Source organism: Adiantum capillus-veneris, chromosome 1, assembly GCF_014529385.1.
Source record: "Adiantum capillus-veneris isolate H3 chromosome 1, ASM1452938v2, whole genome shotgun sequence".
In the NCBI taxonomy this organism is placed as follows: Eukaryota; Viridiplantae; Streptophyta; class Polypodiopsida; order Polypodiales; family Pteridaceae; genus Adiantum; species Adiantum capillus-veneris.
This window is the reverse complement of record NC_140931.1, coordinates 89,468,612-89,489,418: the sequence shown is the minus strand read 5'-3', so window position 1 is coordinate 89,489,418 and position 20,807 is coordinate 89,468,612. Positions and strand designations below refer to the sequence as shown.

At 40.4% G+C, this 20,807-nt stretch overlaps 1 protein-coding gene across 1 annotated transcript; it reads right to left on the bottom strand.

Moving 5' to 3' along the window:
• Positions 1-7,275: 7,275 nt before the first annotated feature.
• On the bottom strand, positions 7,276-10,236 carry LOC147465160 (uncharacterized). The gene is made up of 3 exons (XM_086511185.1): positions 9,474-10,236; positions 9,373-9,403; positions 7,276-7,603 (listed from the first exon to the last, which is right to left on the bottom strand). The coding sequence occupies exons 1-3, from the start codon at positions 10,151-10,153 to the stop codon at positions 7,472-7,474; spliced, it is 843 nt and encodes a 280-aa protein (XP_086367311.1). The 5' UTR covers positions 10,154-10,236; the 3' UTR covers positions 7,276-7,471.
• Between the last annotated feature and the right edge of the window lie 10,571 nt (positions 10,237-20,807).

The following is a 20,807-nucleotide window of genomic DNA, read 5'->3' as shown; positions in this document are numbered from 1 at the left end:
TCTATCCACATGGTGTACTTGAATCCTATTGGCTAGGCTAAAGAGGGATCCAATGATCATTTAGATTAATTATCAAATATCTATGTATTATCAAGTCCTCTCTCTCAAAGGGGTAAAGAGGACACTTGTCCTACTACTACCCTTGTTGTTTGATATGTTTTACGCATGTGGGGTAAAGAGGACACTTGTCCTAATGCTACCCTTGTTGTTTGATATGTTTTACGCATGTGATTGGCTAGGCTTAGAGGAGTCCAATCATATTCAAGTTTGAGCTACAAGGGGGGGTCGACCAAGCTAAGCAAGGGGCTTGCTTGAGGGATATACATCCTCTCACACACTCATTTCACTCATTATCACTTTGTGAAAGTTTAAGAGCTCCTTCTCCAAGCTTGAGAAGGTGAGAGCCTACACCAATACTCTTGGCTATGGAATGCAAATCCAACCAAGATCCATGCTTCAATGCTATTCTTTCCATCTTCTTCATCTCCATTACTAAGTTACTATGCTATGCAAAGTATTGTGACTGATGGTATCAAAGAACGCTACTTCTTTCTTGTATGTTACTTCTTCTTCCTCTTTCCACCCTCATTAGTTGCTAGCTCTCTCCACCTTCGAATGTGTTTGAGGTCTTGAGACTGAGGTCGGGGACAAGGGGACAAGTTAATACTTTCATTGGATTAAGTTACAGGCATAATTGTGGTGCATGAATCTCTCTATCTTCATTGCACCATCAAGGTCTCAAGGAACACAAAGATTGTATTGTACCAAGTCTCTCTTTATGGGAGAAGCTATAATACAAAAGCCTTTTGAAGGGGCTATATTGTCAAGTTCTCTAATTATCTCTCTTACAAAGTACTATTTATGTTGCTACCTCTAATCAAGTTCTCTCTCTATTTTTCTCAAAGTATTCTCATAAAAATGCTCACTACAACTCTCTAAATTCCGCTATTCTCAATGTTTATAGTCCAATTCTGTTACACAAGTGGCCTTTGTGAGTTATCTCTAACGTGCAAGACTTTCTTGATTCTTTTATATTCAGTTTGATCCATTTTCTCAAGGGTATAATCATGTTAACGTGCTATTCTTTTTATGCAAGTTCACATGTGCCAACAAGCATACCTTGTTAGCATAAGTTTTGGCATGTCAATTACTATTGTAGCAATAATATCTATGTTTCCCTAAAGTGAAAAATTGAATATTTTTTTTTTACACCATCATTGAATATTGTGACATATTGAATAATGAGGTTTGTTATTTTTTGAAGATGTTTTGCACAGGTGTTAGAGTTGCACAAGGATCCACAAAGAGGTGGTGATGAAACAAAAAGGCAAGGGAAGTGTGAAGCCCACAGGCAAGCCTCTGCATGGAAGGCATTTGTGTTCTCTTCAGTAGCTAGCAAGAGGATGTAGGCAAGACACCAGCTTGGGCTATGAACAAAGAAGCTCTAAGGAGCTACCTAACCATCCTCCAAGAAAAAAATGCGGTAGGGGCAAATCACCTGTTGCTTCTCTCTCCCCACAAAAGTGCATAGTTTTCTTTATCTTAGGAATCCCCAATGTCACATTTTAGGTAGGCAACCATAGAGACGAATGACTTGGGTACTCTCTCTCTCTCTCTCTCTCTCTCTCTCTCTCTCTCTCTCTCTCTCTCTCTCCGCCCTTGTGCATGTTCTATGTGTTTTCACTTCTACTTTTCAACTTCAAAACCACATGAAACTTCATGCAATTGCCCTTGTGGGAGAAGGAGCCCATTTCTTTGTGTCTTTTTGGGTGCAAGTAGATACCCATTGTTATGTGAGTTGCTCAGGAGGAAAGTGCATACTTAGTATGTTAATAAGCACACAAGGGTTAGTGGCATACATAGTATGCTAGCTAGTTGATTCAATGTACTAATCAGTGTATTTCTTATGCTAAGAAGCAAATTATCTATGCTAACTATTACAATTTAGGGAATGTTCCCAAAGCTTTTTTTTCAATAGACACAATGAAAGAAGCCACAGAGGCTTTGGGGTTTCCTCGTATTGAAGACAAGCCCATTGATATAGTGACATAGACATAACCTGTCAACACTTGTAAATGCCCGTAATTTTCATATTTTCACTTTATGTTTGATACAGGTGCTCAGATAACTCATGTACTTACCATGCTCATTTTGTCTTTGTTTTATAGGTTGAAAATGCAGACCTTTGAAAGTCAACTTGCAAGGCTCATTTTTCCAGTTTGCCCTTATTAATCTAGCCCTTGCCAGTTTTATAAAGGATAGAGTGATACAAGACAATGTCAGAACAAAAATGTGTGTACTGGATGTGGTATGCCCCTTGAAGTACAACAATTATTTCATTGATCAAACTTCCCTATGAGCATAACTATCACCTCCTATGATTTGATGCTACATGCTCCCTTGGGATTGAACGTAGGGCTCCCATTTGGACATCCAATCACACCAAAAACTAGTAAGATAAACAACCTTGAACGTACACTTGCTACTTGGTTAGCATACAAGGAATGCTAGCTACCATTTTGATACATATGATCTACAAGCTAGCATACTAGGTATGTTAATTAGCATGTTGGGTATGCTAATTAGCACACTGGGCTTGCTAGCTAGTACATTGGAACTGCAAATTAGCATATTGGGTACGCTAGTTAGCATGCTCGGTTTTCTAGTTAGTGCACTAGATCCACTTATTGGAATATTAGGTGCGCTAATCAGAATACTTGATATGCTAATTAGCATATTGGTTTGATTAGTTAGTACACTAGATTTGGTTTTAAGATTATCTTCCTGTCCAAAATGTGGTCTATTGGAATGCACTGATTGCGGGATGTGCACAACAAGAGCAAGACCAGAAAGCTCTAGGTTGTTTTCGGTTTCCTACCTGGAGCGTGGACTCTTGGAACGCACTGATTGTAGGATATGCCTCACAAGAGAAAGCTCTAGTCTGTTTTTAGCAGATGCAATGACCTACGCATGCATCTTGAAGGCAAGTGGATCTACTCAAGACGCTGATATGGGAACAAAATTTCACAAGTATATTGTTAGTCAGAGGCTTTTGAAAAAAGATGTCATGCTTAGCAATGTCTTGGTCGATATGCATGCCATATGTGGTGCGCTTGACTTGACGGCCATTCCATGTGCAGACAGACTAAGGCATATTTGAGCTTGATAGAGTTCCCTAAATCGAGCTTGATGTACACAACAAGAGCATGAAAGCTATAGGTTGTTTTCAGCAAATGCAAAGCAAGCTCTCTGTATATCCTCATGTAAGGATCACTCGGAACGGCGTCTCTTGGAATGCACTAGTTGCGGGATACGCAAAACAAGAGCGAGGCCAGAAATCTCTAGGTTGTTTTTAGCTTCCTATGGAGAGTGTGGACTCTTGGAATGCACCGATTCCATGATTTGCCCCACAGAAGAAAGCTCTAGTCTGTTTTCAACATATACAAAGCGAGGTCCTCTCTCCAGATGCAATCACCTACGCATGCATCTTGAAAGCATGTGGCCCTACGCAAAATGCTGATATGGCCATTAAAATCCACAATGAGTCAAAGGCTATTGAAATGTCGTGCCTTGCACTATATGCCAAATGTGGTGAGCTTGAGAAAGCACAAAAATTCCTTGAGGAGCTTCATGTCCGAAATGTCGTCTTTTGGAATGCACTAATTGTGGGATGTGGGCAACAAGATTAGGGCAAGAATGCTCGCGATTGTTTTCAGCGGATGCGAAGCAAGCTCTTTCTATATCCTCATGTAAGGATCACTTGGAACGGTGTCTCTTGGAATGCACTAGTTGCACAACAGGTGCAAGACCAAAAATCTCTAGGCTGTTTTCAACTTTCTATTCAGAGTGGACTCTTGGAATGCAATGATTGTAGGATTTGCCCCACGGGAGAAATCTCTAGTCTACTTTCAGCAGATGCAAAGGGAGGGCCTCTCTCCATATGCAATCACCTACACATGCGTCTTGAAGGCATGTGGATCTACGCAAGATGCTGATTTGAGCACAAAAATTCACAATTATATTGTTAGTTAGAGGTTGTTGAAAAAAAATGTCGTGCTTGGCACTGTCTTGGTATATATGTATGCCAAATGTGGTGCGCTTGAGAAAGCACAAGAAGTGCTTGAGGATCTTCTAGTTCGGAATGTCATCTCCTGGAATGCATTGATTGCGGGATATGCACAGCAAAAGCAGGGCCAAAAAGCTATAGGCTATTTTCTGCCGATGCAAAGCAAGCTCTATCTATATCCTAATGTAAGGATCACTTGAAATTGCATCTCTTGGAATGCATTGGCCGCAGGATATGCATAACAGGAGCAGAGCCAAAAACCTCTAGGCCGTTTTGAGTTTCCTAACTGCAAGATATGCCCCATAGGAGAAATCTCTAGTTTCTTTTCAATAGATCTTAAGCAAGGAACTCTCTCCAGATGCAATCACCTACGCATGCATCCTAAAGGCATGTGGCTCTATGCAAGATGTTGATATGTGCTCAAAAATTCAGAAGTATATTGTGAGTCAAAGGTTGTTGAAAAATGATGTCGTGCTTGGCACTGTCTTGGTTGATATGTAATGTCAAAAGTGGTGCACTTGAGAAAGCACAAAAAGTGCTTGAGGAGCTTCCTTTCTGGAATGTCATCTCTTGGAATGCACTGATTGCGAGATGTGCGCAACGAGGAGGGCCAGAAAGCCCTAGGCTGTTTCTAGAGGATGCAAAGCAAGCTCTCCGTATATCCTCATGCAAGGATCACTTGGAACGACATCTCTTGGAATGCACTAGTTGTGGGATACGCACAACAGGAGCAAGGCCATAACGCTCTAGGCTGTTTTCAGCTTTCTATCCGGAGTGTGGACCCTTGGAATGCATTATAATTACAGGATTTTCCCCGCACGAAAAATCTCTAGTCTGTTCTCAGCAAATGCAAAGCGAGGGCCTCTCTCCATATACAATCACTATGCACGCATCTTGAATTCATGTGGCTCTACGCAAGATGTCGATCTATGCACAAAAGTTCACAATGATATTGTTAGTCAAAGGCTGTTGAAGAAAGCTGGCGTGTCTTGGTCGACATATATGCCAAATGTGGTGTGCTTGAGAAAGCACAAAAAGTGCTCGAGGAGCTTCCTATCTGGAATGTCATCTCTTAGAATGCACTGATTGCGGGATGTGTGCAACAAGAGCAGGGCCAAAAAACTCTAAGATGTTTTGAGCATATGCAAAGCAATTGTATTTCTCCAAATTTTGTCACCTATACTTTCTTCTTGAAGGCCTGTGGTCCCGTGTGGACTCTTGGAATGCAATGATTACAAGATTCGTCCCACAGGGGCAGGGATAGAAATCTCTAGTTTGTTTTCATCATATGCGAAGCGACTGCCTCTCTCCAGATGAAATCACCTACCATGCATCTTGAAGGCCTGTGGTCCCATGTGGACTCTTGGAATGCAGTGATTACAAGATTCGTCTCACAAGGGCAAGGATAGAAAGCTCTAGTTTGTTTTCATCATATGTGAAGTGACTGCCTCTCTCCAGATGAAATCACCTACCATGCATCTTGAAGGCATGTGGCTCTATGCAGGACATTGATATGGGCACAAAAATTGACAATTGTATCAGAGGCTGTTGAAACAAGATTTCATGCTTGGCATTGCCTTTATCAATATCTATGCCAAATGTGGTGCGCTTGAGAAAGCACAAAAAGTGCTTAGGGAGCTTTCTGTTTGGAATGTCGTCTCTTGGAATCCATTGATTGCAAGATACGCGCGACAAGATCAAGGCCAAAAAAGTTTTAAGTTGTTTTCATCAGCAGACGCAAAATGTGGTGCTGGCACGATGGCACAAGAAGGTTTTGATGGGGATACTCTCTAGGTTGTCATCTCTTGAAGTAAGTGGATTGGAGGATATGGTCAACCTAATCATGGAAAGGAAACTCTGGGCTTTTTACCTGCGCTTCCGCCTAGAAGGCTTGTGGCCTTATACGAGATCTTCAAACACAATTCATTTTCTTAGTTTCTGGCTAACAAAATTCAGGGAACAAGCAATATTTGGAACCAAAGTCAAGCATAGACAAGCAGAGTGAGATGAGGAGCTGAAAGGAATGGGTTTTTCTCTTCTAACCGGATTGATTGTAGGATATACCCAACCTGGTTGTGGCAAGAAAGCTCTGCACTTTTTTTACCATATGCGAAGAGAAGGCACGTCTCTAATTCCAATCACCTATGCTTCCACCTCGAAAGCTTGTGGCCTTGTACGAGATCTTCAAACACAATTCATTTACTCAGTTTTCAATTAGCAAAATCCAAAGAACAAGCAATATTCGGAACACAAGTCAAGCATAGACAAGCAAAGCATGATGAGGGGTTTAAAGGGAACCAATTATTCTTTTCAGACTAGACTGATTACAAGATTACCCTATACCCAACCAGGCTGTGGCAAAAAAGATTTGGGTTGTTTTTACTAGATGCAAAGGGAAGGCCTCTCTCTAAATGCAATCACGTACGCTTCCACCTTGAAGGCTTGTGGCCTTTTGCAAGACCTTTACATGTATGATTTCTTAATTCACGATGAGATTGCTAGCAAGGGGCTATCGGAGCAAGATGCCATGCTTGGCAGTGCTTTGATTTATGTGTATTTCAAATGTGGTGTAATCACGATAGCACGAGAAGTTTTTGATGGGGATCCTCTCTAGGAACTCATCTATTGGAGTGAGTGAATTGCAAGATATGGTCAACCTAGGCTATTTTTACCAGATGCAAAGGACACACCTATTTCTGATTGCAATCACCTATGCTTCCACCTCAAAGGTAGGGTACTTATAAATATATACGTAAGTTGCGGGAGTCTAGAGGTTGCTCACATACTATTGCAACGATTGCCATAAAGAAATGTTGTTACCTAGAGTGCAACAATTGCTTGATGTGCTCTACAAAGCAACTTCTCCTTGGCTTCTGGTTATTTTCAGAGCATATAGATTCAGGGCTCATGCAAAATGATGTCACCTCCATGAGTTCGTTCTTCGCTTGCAGAGTCATGCAAACGAGGATGAGGAAGCATGCTGACATTTCAAATCCATACGACAGGACCGTAACTTAGAACCTAGCCTAGAGTACTATGATTTATGGTGGATTTCCTTGGCAGAGGAGGACTTTTAAAGGAGGTAAGAGGATCTAATGGAAAGTATACCACTTTTTTTTGGATACTATCAGATGGACCTCCTTGCTTGGCTCTCGGAATACACATAACAAATGTGACATTAGGAGAACGCTGCTTTGATCGGGTGCTCGATAAAGGCGGTTGTGCAACTGCTTATACATTGATGTCTTGCATCTATGCAAGTAGAGATATGGAAAAGGATGCACCAAGAATACAAGACATGAGAAAGTTCCCAGGAGTATGAAAAAATGATGCTACAAGGATTTTGTGAATAGTGTATCACCACTGAGATGAAGATTGCTTGACCGTCTATCCATGAGAGTCATTTTAGATCAGTAAGCGAGGTGAGGATTTCTCTTTCGAAAAAGTCTCTTGCGCTGTTGTGACAAATTTGTAGGTTGGTTTAAGGGAACGTCTCTCTCCAAACACTTCTTCCAATTCAGTCAACTCTTTGAAAGCCTAACACAACGAAGGAGAATTTACAATGAGATTGCAAGATATACCATTAAAGGCACATGAGCATCATGTCAAAACTCATTCACAAAGCTTTAGTCAATATCATTGTGTTTGTTACAACAATCGATAAATGAATGTTAAAACAGAAGGGTGTGTAAACTACTTTGAATTCTATACTCATTACTAATGACACAATGTAACGAATGCATTGAAAATTGCACGTTTTTGTGGGAATGGCACGTTCCCTCGCAATATAAAATTTGGGGAGGATTGTGCAAACTCCCACATGCAAGGAGACTTGCATGGGTTCATTTTTTTCTCCAAAACATATAAAGGGAACAACATCTGAAAGTGAGCATATTTCAATGAATTCATATCATCACTTCATATAAATTCTACACCTTCTTATGGTTCTTTTGCGAGGTACATGTCTCAAAATTGATGCAAAATCGTAACGTTCTAGAGATGTTACTAATTAAGAAACAAGAAAACTTGCTCAAGCTCTCTCTCTCTCTCTCTCTCTCTCTCTCTCTCTCTCCCCCCAATTTGCTCTCTCCATTTTCTTCTCTAACGATATATACTCTTGCTGAATCTTCATATGACACAACCATACTCACACAAATGACAAAAATGCACACAATAGAACGAAAAAATTAATACAATCTAAAAGCTAAGAACATATTTAGACATATCAACATTGAGACATGAAGATCATGGCATTGTAAACATATCTTTCTCTTCTGATACTTGTTTACTCTTTACCTCGGACTCACTTCAATTCAATATAATGTGGCTAACAAAGGACTATATTTTTTGTTTTTGTTTTTTTGGGGGTGGGGGGGAGACAAATATCCCTTTTTTTCATACTGTGAAAAGATCCTTCGTAAAAAAGATGAATAAGAAAAAATACCAAGAACGCAAATTGTTAGACTACATCTCAATGCTATATTTTAGGAAATTTACTTTTTGAGGCTTCTTAAGGCATTAGAAACAATTGAGACCCAGTTGTAATGGTACACTTTCTAGCAGATCACAAAATGACGGGCAATATTCGAAATTTTTGACTTAAATTGGGGTGGGTGGGTAAGTTTCCCTAGCGGAGTATGTCTCATAGCTAGCTTCTCTACCCTAGGGTCACATAGTTCACCGCCAGTTTACCCACTTCATCTAATGGCTGAGATTGTCCCTGACCAAGGATGCCCTAGGTCATCCTCCATAAATCCCTAAAGAGAGACCGTTCGTGCAAGCACAAGAAGATTTAGAAATTTTCTCATGTAGGAAAACGGATTCTTTTTCAGTGTTTTTCATGCAATGCATAACATCATGAGCTTCTCTCGAGAGGCACCACATACCTACCTAGGTACGATTCGGGGCAGGGGACCCCCAGCCCCCCCACCAGGCCAGCGGTCCCCTGCCCCCAATCGTACCTAGATAGGTATGTGGTGCCTCCCTCACATAAGTTCATGATGTTCACGTAAGTCACAATGTGGGAATTATTGTGAGAATTTGTCAAAAACTTCTTGTGAAGATACACAACACCGGAGAGCATATGTAAATGGTGGGAGCCCCTCAAAGCAATTGCATTATATGTGAAAACCAAATAACTAAATAGCCACGTGTTGATGACTAAAAGCAATTTAAATTAACAATGCATTAAAGAGCTTAGAAAAAGCGGAAAAGGTGGGGAGTTCGATCCCCACCGATGCAAAGACGAACATAGACATACAGTGCTTTTATATATATTGACAAAGAGGCAGAGAGCAGAATCTTACAAGAGAAAGAGAGAGAGAGCTATGCCGTTTTCTGAGAGTTGAGGTCCCAGTATTGGTAGTTGAGAGCAGTGGCAAAGGTGACCCACGCAAGGTACGGATACAGAAGGCGCGCTGCAAGAGGGTTTATCGCCTGGAAAGCACGGATACAAGCAAAGAGGGACAACCAAAGCGCCGAAATGTCTATCAGAGCCAGCCCCATTTTCTTCGCGCCGAAGAAGATCATCGGCCAGGCAAGATTGAGGGCAAGCTGGACCGCGTAAAGCATGAGAGCATATCCATGAATATCCCAGCCTCCATGAATCCAAATGAGCCAGGATGCAAACCCCATCACTGCATAGAGCACTCCCCACGCCGCGCCGAAGACCCACGCGGGTGGATTCCAGTCGGGCTTACGCAGCCGGTCGTACCATTTGACATTCGCCGCATTGAAGATCGATGCAAGCATGCCGGCTACGACCGGAATGGCAACCGCAATGGCAAGCGAGGCAAGGATGTCACCACTGGTTCTGGCTCTGGGCGTTGGTGGGACTACAGGATGACATGCAGAAGTGATTAAAGCACCATTAGATGGACGGTGGCAGCGAGGGTCTGCGGTGGACAGAGAATTCTTCAGGAAGGAAACTCCGGTAGTGATTGTGGTTGATTGCAGGGTTCTGCTAACTGGAAACTTGAAGCAAAGGTACGCTCTGATTGGGAGGAAGTGAGCGGCTCTGATATGGCCATTGAAGCTTCCATGGAGAAGACGGGTAGAGCAAGATGTGAAGCAGTGGGAGGCAGTCATCTCGCCACGCAGGATTGCAGAGTTTGCAATGGGGCTCGTGCTATTTTGTACGCGTTTCCTCTGGCACCAGCACGTGTCATCGCAGCAGGTCCAGCATGCTCTAGAATACTAACATCCTGTTTAATGGTTTTATTTAAAATCTTCGAAGATTTCTCTTTTTCGCTTCCAATCTCTCAAAATAAAATATGTCTGTTTAATTTTGGAAAAGGGACAATTTGTGAAGAATCTCGTGGAGATTCTTTCTTATAAAGGGAAAAGTGGAGCGCTGACCGAGAGAAGTCTCTCTCACATGCCGTCGCTCCCTCCCTCTGTGGTTCGTGCTCAAAAGCGGCGCCGCCAACTCTCTCTCTCTCTCCCCCTCTCTCTGTGTGTGCGCGCGCGCGTGCGCGTAAGATGATCGCAGATGCCCATACGAGCTCTCCCTCTTTCTCAAGAGTGCAGAGGGGGAGCCAAAGGGTGTGGGGAGGGGCTGAGGGAGGAGCAGCAAGAAAGGTGGGCAACTTCAAGAGAGCATGACGAAGGTAGAAGAGAGGACGACAGAGGAGAAGGGGAAAGGAAAAAGGCGAAGGTAGGAGGAAGGTGTCCCTGCGCAGAGCTCTCTCTCTCTCTCTCTCGCATGTGCACGGCATGGCTGGCCCTCCTCTCTCTCCGTCTTGAAGAGGCTACTTGCCGCTTGTGAATCAGACTACACACGCAACTGTGGTTTTGGTGTCGCGTGAACATAAGGGCAGAGGGGATAGGAGTAGGGGGGAAGGAGGTGGCTGACAGGCACGGCGGGGCTGGGCCAGGAGCGAGAGAGCTACCGAGCAGACACGTGAGAGAGAGAGAGAGAGAGAGAGAGAGAGAGAGAGAGAGAATATTCGAGTAGCATCAATAAAGAAATTAAATTTCTTTATTGATATGCCAAATATGTATGTTATTGTAAGGAAGTTTCTTTATTAAACAAAATTGAAACATACTTTGAATCTAAATGAAAAGGTGTTAACCACTCGAGTTTCAGAAGTTCAAAATCTATGCAATAGTCCAACGCCTGTACCAATTATAGGGAAGATTAGTTCACTCCACGCAACAAAATTTGGAGGGAGATATGGTCAGAAGAGGGTGATATGATCAGAAGAGGTGGCTGAAGAGTATTAACAATATTTGGGAGATAAAATGCCCAAGATCGATGAAAGAATTCGCTTGGAAGGTGTTGTGGGGGGATATTCCAATTGGACATAAGATTCTTGCTAGAGGGATTGGCACACACACGTGCTCAGGGTGCTCAGCAACTTCAAGATTTCCCCTCCTCATGGGACCTTGCCACCAAGATCTGCAAATGGATACAATGGGCGTGGAAGGTTCTCTTCTTTAGCAATAATATAGTGCCAGGAGGGAGGAGATTTCAAAACCAAGCCCTTTTAGTATGCACATAAATTGCCAAATTCTGCTATCTGAAGCAGATTTGGAAAGCTCAAAACCTTCGGATTGTTGAGAAAAATTATGTGGTAGCTCAATTCACTGATATCGTGTGTGAAAGCATTGAGCTTATCCATCTAGTAGGGTCAGCTTCACAAGCCAAAGAATAGAAACATGCACTGAGTTGTATTGGCTGATCAAGTGGTGCTGCATAGCTTGGGTTTCAGACTGTTAATCTTCGACAAGAGCCACTGGTTAAGGAATAAATAGGGTCCCTTGAGTATGATTTCTTCAACCCCTTTTTGAAAATATTGTCCCTTCATGACACAAGTATGTGCCAACGATCTTGAAAAATGTTGTTCACAAGGGAATCAACTCAGAGAGGAGAGGAGTCTTGGAGCTAAAAGGGTCCCTATTGCTAAATATGCATGCATGCATAAGTAGAAGAAGAAGAATGTCGACAATGCGACTCGGCATTGCCCCTATCGCACTCCGCAGCCCCCCACCTTTGTGTCACGCCCCTCTCTCCCTGCCTACAGAAATTCAAAATTCAAAATTCCAGGGGGGGTCCAAATTTAGAAATTTAGAAATTTTATAGAAAACAGAAACATGAATTGATAAAACACAAATTCAAAAAAGGTGAAGAAATTTTTCGGAATCTATGGCCGCATCGCTCTTCTCAAGCTTTTGGCATTATTTGTACTCTTCTATTCGGTCCTTGTATGGTCAATGTTTGGCCCGCATAATCACGTATGACTCCTGCACTTATTAGCCACAGCCTTCTTGAGAGCATACTATACCCACCTTGGACCTCTAGTATCAGAAAGCTAGTTTTGAATTTGAACTTGTTTGATCCAACCTTGATCATTATAAAATTAAAAGCTATTCAGTTTGATAGTGTAGGAACAATGTAATGAATAGAAAATATGGCTAATAGAGTCTTGTGTAGAGTTTCACTCACACTTGGAAGTATGTCACTCAAAGTAAATTTAGTGATTTCTTACCATGTGTAGAAAAAAATCACACTTAGAAGTGATTTGAATTAACTTAAAGTGGTAGTTACTTGCTTTGTGTAGAGCCATGCTCATACATAAAAGTAACTTAGGTAAATTTATTTCACAGTTGCATGCCTAGTGTAGAGCAATGATCACACTGGAGGTGATTTAGGTAGATAGAATAGTAATCTATTGCCTTCTGTAGAGTTTCTCACATTTGGAAGTGATTTAGGCAGGGTAAATAGAAACTACATGTCACATGCACAGTTGACTCACACTTTGAGGTCATTTAAGTGGGTCTAAGAGATTTAAATTTCTTGTCATGTGGAGAGTTTACTGACACTTGAATTAAGTGATTTCTCATCATGTGTAGAATGAAAGCTACACTAGAGATGAATTTTTAAGATTTAAATAACAATATATTATGAAACAAAACTAAAGAACGTAGATTTAAAATTTAGGAAATGATCGAATTGTTAATGATTACGTTTGTAGACACCGTAAATGGTTGTTGATTTTGAAATAAGATAACAACGATAATGAGTTAAATTTTAAATAGAATAGGAATGATTGGTATAGATTGAAACTAATTTGAGCTATAAAATTAATAGATAGTTTTTTTTATGCTTGCAGATCCCTTTACAATATGGTGAGAGGATATGAGTGGAGCTACGTAGATAAATTGATAGTAGGAAAGACCTCATCGAGGTTGAGGTTTAAATCTTGTGGCTATAAGTTTACTGGGAATGCACATAATAAAAGAACGTGTGTTTAGCTTGAAAAAACCCTCCTAAAGATATCCAAGAAAAATTTCCTGAATGGGCGCTTAAGACAAAGAGAATACTGCAGAAGGGGAAAAAAAGGCTAGTCCAAAAGTGATTAATTCCAATTGAGAGGAATGTGGAGATGAATTTCAAAGATGAAGTAAGCCAGCCTGCATGTGAACAAAACTCCCCCACTACTACTGCATACAATCAAGAGTCTGGTAGCTCGAACCGTACACCTTTCACTTCTCATTCAAAAGGATACAGTGAAGCATTGATTGGTGGTCAACAGATGCGTAGTGGTTCAAGCATTTGACAAACAATGGTTGTGTGAGCTACATCTCAAGTGGACCCAAGATTTTTTCGCCTATAAAATTCCCTTTAATGTTATCCATAATCCTATCTTCAAGGATGCTTTGATGAGCACAACAAGGAAAGGATGTGTGGCACCTGATTACAATAAGATGTGTAAAAAATATTTAGATAAGGTGAAAGATTCATCAAAGAGTATTGTGAAGTGTATAATTCTTGAGTACGTGACATAACATGGATGTTGTATGCATCTGTTAACCGATTTGTGAAGCAAGTACATGTGGCTCCAAGCTTCCACCTCCGCAACCTCCTTCGTCTTCTTCTCTACTCTAGGTTATCCTCACAAAATTATTTCTCTCACTTTCACATGACCTACAATTCACTTATATGCCTATAATTTAAAAAATAAATGGTTAACCACCCAAGTCACATGGGGGAAAATGGTAGATACAAATTGGAACGCGTAGAGAGTCCGTCTATCTATACATGGCTCCAAGCTTCCACCTCCACAGCCTCCTTCTCCTTCTCCGCTCTAGGTTATCCTCACAAAATGATTTCTCCCGCTTTCACATGACCTACAATTCACTTATATTTTTAAAAAACAAATTGCCAACCAAATTGGAACATGTAGAGAGTCCGTGTATCTAATTTGTTTTTTCCAAATTGGAACACGTACAGAGTCCGTGTATCTAATGTGTTTTTTTCCATAATATTAATTTGTTCCAATTTGTATTCTATATTTTTTAAAAACAAATCTATAAAATAGTAGATACAAATGGGAACGCGTAGAGAGTCCGTGTATTTATACATAGTGAATAGAAAAGGTGTGCATGGAGAAGATGAAAATGGCTAATGATGTTGGATTCTTCCAACATTCCCCCTTTCTAAGCTTTGTCATTCTTGACAATTCCATGTCATTGTAGACTCCCGAGGAAGAATGTGCCTACAAAAGAAAAAAGTGGATGAGGTAGCAAGCTCAATCATATGGCAATAAAGTATAAGGGGAAGGAAAAGCATATCTGTAGTAATGAGTAAATGTAAAGAATTACTAAATGCTACACTATCATTAAAGAAAAATAAATTACACTTGTCATATTGATTAATCAAGAGTTTTGGGCTTATGGATGAGTGTATAAATTAGTTATCCATGACAAGGGTTTAAAACATTACTTTATAACTAGCTAAGTTAGGAAGATTGTTTAAATGCAAGATTTCTTAATTGTGTCTTTCAGCTTAAACTAGCTAACTAAGTCTCAAAAATCAAAATCATAAAACCCTTCAAACATCACCCAAACAATTCTTTCTCAAACGGGGTCTAATGAAGACAATCCTATATTATAACAAAAAATTGACCAATTTTCTTATGAGTTTGTCGCTTCTCACGAACTTTCTATGTCTAACCAGCAGAGCCTTTGTAAAGGATTTATTTATTTGTTAACCATGGAATGTGTAAACTTTCCCAATCGCTAATCCTAGGAAGCATCTCGCTAATCTTACTAATCGCACAGATAGAAAGAGAGTTAATAGTCTCAAGTTATTCTCTGCTAATCGCGGGATCACCTCGCTAATCATGAGTTCCATATGGAAAAAAGACATTCCTTCAAAAATTGTTGATTCTTCAGACATGATCAACTAACTTCTAATATCAATAAATAATAATTCATCAAAGAATTCTTTCACTACTTTACAAAATCATTGTTATACATAGTGACTTGGTAAGTCAAGCCTAGGTTTAAGGGGATTCCTAGGCTTGACTTACCAAGTCGCCATATAAAGATGCAAAATCATAAATTGATCTTATCGGATTAGCAACGTGTTCAACTACCTCCCTCATTGGAGGTAAAACGACTTCAACTTCTTTCACAGCTGATACCATTGCTTGAGCTACAATTGGAGTAATTGACACCTTCCTTTGTACCTTCTTCGGAGGTGGAAAGATGTCACTCATTTTGGGGCCATCGTGCAGAGAGAGAGAGACAGAGAGAGAGAGAGAGAGAGAGAGAGAGAGAGAGAGAGAGAGAGAGAGAGAGAGCTTTGCCATGAAAAGCATAGTTATTACTTCTTTGTTTGCCGAGAAGATGGCAAGAGAGAGACAAAGAGAGCTCTATAGTCCAAGGGACAATACAACGGTGATAGAGATGGAGATGGAGATGGAGATAGAGATGGAGAGAGGTTGAGACAGAGAAGATACCTCCAGTGTCAAGGCAAGAGAACTTCCGCTTTTGAGAGCCTCTGTGTGTGTTGGAGATTGAGGAGAGAGGGTCCTTTATATAGGATCTCAAGGGGGGAAAAAACGTGCTAAAATATGGAAAAGCAAGAAGATGAATTTGCGGACGTTTGTGGCTTTTTTTTGTGCACTCACGACTCGTAATGTGCAATTTAGAAGACTCTAATTTTGGAAAAAAGCCTGCCTATGTTTTAGGAAAATAGAAAAAGGGAAGCTCTAATCTTGTTTTGCCTCTCTTACTTTCATAAAAATACTTTTCTTTCTAAAAACATCCTTCATTTTCAAAAATAATTTTTCTTTCCTAAAAACACTCTTTCTTTCTTAGGAGCATCCTTCCTTTCCTTTTTTTTTTTTTTGCGGAACTCACAAAAGTGAGTGATTTAATATTAATCAAACCAAGAAAATACATACCAAGCACTGCTCCCCAACCAAGCTAGGGTGCCAAAACAACCCACATAGACCATATCCATACCGAGCCAAGACATCAAAAAAAGTCACAAGTGGAGACTGCCCGAACAAGGGAGGCAAGCCATGAACAAACTTAAGCAAAGGTTCCAGTAAAACCCTACAAAGGTGCCACCAAAGATATGTTGTCTACCATCGGGCCATATCTTCGCCCATTCGGGGATCCGAACCTCCAACCAACCATTATCACATAGAGAGAAAACAAACCACGAAACAGGTTGACATGGGTACCAAGTAATACCGCATGAGGGGAAAGGCTTGCAACTCCATCTCCTCGCACAAGAGATCCGCTCCTATCACCAAACACGGATCGCAGCTATTGAAGGAGAGTCCCACTCCATCCACCCCAAGCACCCACAAGCTCCAGCATGACTAGATCACCAGGTCGAAGCTCCATCCACATCGCAGCTATTGAAGGAGAGTCCCACTCCATCCACCCCAAGCCGAAGGTGCCACCAACTCAAGCAGAGTTTCTACCTCTACAACACACCCCATCAACTCGAGGGCAAGAAAACAGGTCGTCGAGATGTCCCCCCAAAGAAGGCAAGAGTGGCAACATCTCTCGTGCATCCAAAAATAGGGAGAGGTAGAGATCTGTAGGTGAAATATGGCAAGGATTTTGGTGCCTCCCTCCCGAGGATAGCCCAGCCCCTCAAGATCGCAACACTTTCCCAAGCTCGTCAACAAAACAGCACACGCGCAGAGAAACCCTGCCCTATCGTAGGATGCCTTGAGTACCCCAACTCATGCAAGCCTCGCCGCAGACTACAGAGTTCCCCCACCGGAGCTCCTCGTAATCCTAGTGCAAGAAGGCTGCTCAATAACATCATCCTCCTTTCCTAAAAACACTCTTTCTTTCCTAAAACTTAGCCAAAAGTTTCTCTAACTTTCCCATGGGTCAACTATTATTGTGAATTTCAATTTTGAGGCATTAAATTGCTCCTAACCTTAGCAACTTATTGTTCCCAAATGAGTAAGTGACACAATTAATAGTTTCAGAGTCCAAATGACGTGCTAAAAAATCCTAGAGTGCGTCTTAGAAGTCAACGAGCTCATTACCAAGGTTAATAATCTTATATCTTATTGTCCTCATGCCGTAACTTAATTAAGGATTGTTACAATTCCACTTTGCATAACCTTTGTCTCCTCATAAAGATCTTGAACAAATTTTGATTCTGATTGTTCCGTTCGAACCACTATAACTCAACAAAAATGTGAAACTCAAATATTTTTGCAAAGTAACTAAAATATTTTATATAGAAAAATCTTGGATATGTTACAATCTCCCCAACTTAGGGATTCGACATGTCCTCGTCTTGGGAAAAAGTGAGGGTAGTCCTTCTTTAAGGTGGCTTCATCTTCCCATGTTGCATCTTATACATGATAGTTTTGCCACTGAACAAGGTGTTCTTTGAGAATTCTATTTTGAAGGCCCTTCTCTCAATACTCAAAAATTCTAGAGGTTTGGAGCTCCAAGATGTTTTGGGTAGGCATAACAAATTGTTCATCATTGAGGAGTTGGCCAAAATTGAGAATATAGATTTTCAGTAATCTTACATGGAACACATTGTGGACTTTGATGCGATCTGGAAACTTCAATTTGTAGGCTTGTGTACCTATGCACTTGATCACTTTGTAAGGACCTAAATAATGTGGAATATGCTTCTTATACTTTCCAAATGATAAGCTACTTCTCTTACGGTGAATCCCAAGAAAAACTTTGTCACCTTCTTTGGATCTCCTTTTGGATCTCTTGCCATCTACATACTGCTTTTGGCGATTCTGAGCTGCTTGAATATCCTTTTGGATGGCCTTTTTTTGGTTTTCCATTTCTTCAAGAATCCTCTTAGACGCTTCAACTCTTATAGTAGGATTTGAAAAGTTGAGTGGAGACACACATTCTTGACCATACAAGGCACAAAAGGGGATCATACCAATGCTTTGATGGTATGAAGAATTATAAGTCTACTCCACTAGAGGTCAAAACTGAATCCATCGCTTAGGCTCCCTATAACAATAAGCTCTAAAAATATCTTTAATAACTTGGTTGACTCACTCTGTTTGCTCATCTGATTGGGGATGGTACACAGTACTAAAGTTTAGTTCTATCCCAATTGCCTTGAAGAGTGAGGTCCAAAAATTTGAAGTGAACTTCACATCCCAATCACTTACAATCCCTCTACAAAATCCATGCAATCTGAAAATCTTTTTAACAAATAGTCGTGTAATGTCAGAGGCGGTAAAGGTTATCTTTAATTGGAATACGATGTGCAACCTTAGTAAGTAGGTCAATCACCATCATAACTGAATTATATCCTCCTCGTATCATAGCTAATCAAATGAAAAATTTCATACTTATACACTCCCACTTCATTCAGGGGATGTCAAGTGGTTGAAGTTTATCGGGGAGCTTAAATCTCTTTGCCTTAATCCTTTGGCATGTCAAGCATTGGTGAACATGGCATAGTACATTTTCCTTTTTCCCAATCCAATAAAATCTTTTGTGTACTGCCTTGAGGGTCTTTGCATACCTTGAGGATCCTAAAGTAGGACTATCATGGGCCTTGAGCAAGATAGCCTTTTTAAGTTAAGTATCTCCATAATAAAGACAAGGTTCATCATATGAGAAGTGCTTCATTGAAGGTATATTCTTAGATACTCCAGTTTGAATGAGGGTAAGCTGCCTTTGATACTCTAGATTAGATGATGCAATTTCCTTGAATTCTTTCAATGATATGGTTGTTGGGTATAGGTATGAGGCTCAAAAAGTTTTTTTGATTGAGTACAACCATGTTTTCCCTTCCAAGGCGATAGATAATGTCAAATTCATATTCTTGCAAAAGTTTTACCCATTGCCTTTATCACATATTCAAGGTTTCTTGGGTGAAGATACACTTTGAACTCTTATAGTTGATTATATGTTGAAACTTCCTTCTCAATAAGTAGTGTCTCCATAGCTTTAGAGCATGAATGACTGTCAATAGTTCGAGGTCATGGAGGTGCCTTTGGTGTAAGAATGTCCATCACGATCAACAAACCAAGGCATGACTCCTCTATAGCCTAAGAAATTTAGCACAAACTATGTATGGTTCTCTCTGCTCATCATTGAAACTCTATCATTATGTGATACATGCATGGTGTCTCTAGGTGGTGATATATGACTTGTCAGCATATCTGATGCATGTGGTCTAGTAAGCTTTGTGTCTTGTGTGCTTGTGGTCTGTGGTGTGTTCTTTGTAGCCTCTCTAGCATGTGTACCAGTCATAGTAGCAGTCAAAGAATGTGACATGACTGTTTCTGTGCATGGTAACTCTGGTGGTAAAATGATAAGGCTTTGGTTCTTGTGCTCCATATCAGCCCTCGTCTCTACCATGATCTCAATGAAGGTTGATGTGAATCTTGTTGTACTTCTTTTTCTTAAATTGTCTTTCCACATCATTGTTTGTCAAAGGTAATAATATATGATCGAGATTCCAAATTTTTTAGTGCTTTTTAATCTATGAGTCTAGGATAATTTGATAAAAGTCCGTTTTTTGTGTGTATTTTATGCTACTTTAGGTTTTCCTGCTTTTCGACACTTTTTGATGAAAAGTGAGTCTGCCTCCTTGTTTGGGTGGGTGAGGAAAATCCGTGGTTTGATTTAGGAAATCTTATTTTTTATGTTAATTTTAGCTTTTCATGCAATGTGCTTTGTTAGAATGGACATATGATGAAGAGACATGATTAACCGAGATATTTACGAGAATTACTTTTATAATAAGTAGTATCGTAACATCCAGATAGTACAAGAATGTCATAATTATGCCAGAGAATCATGGTGTAGTTTGGTTAAGTTAGTTATCGAGATACGGTTTTTATTAATCAACATGCATCAAAAATTAAAGGGAAAGGGATGAGAGTTGACTTCCAAAAACAATGCATTGTTTTTAGGAAAGTTCCAAAAAGCATGGATCTATTCTAGGATGAGAAGGGGGTGGCATGTTTTTGCTTGGGGAACACTTCGTCTTGGCAGAAACTCTATAAAAGCATGATTAGTACTCAGTTTTTAGTGTCGACAATAGTTGCATAGACTACTGCAAGACTCTATATCCATATTATATGGAGTTCTCCATGCCACTCTATGGGCTTCTAGAGTTTCATTCAAGACAGCTTTAAATGCTACAACCTTTAACCTTGTTTATGGTCTTGATGCCATATTGCCGATACAATTTCTATCGTCGACACTAAGGGTAGCTAAGGATCTTGAGTGGACTAGACATGAATTGTCGGAGAGGCTCGAAGATTTAGAAAATCTTGATGAGCAAAGGCTAACTGTTGTAGCTCATATCTATTCACAAAAGTGGAAACAAAAATAGTTTTTTGATTCCCACCTTTTCACAAAAATCTTCAAAAAAGGGGACTTAGTTTTAGTCTACTCCCTTAAACAACACATTCCTAAGTTTAAGAAAAAGGGAAACGGACCATTTATCATTGAAGATGTACCCCCAAGTGGA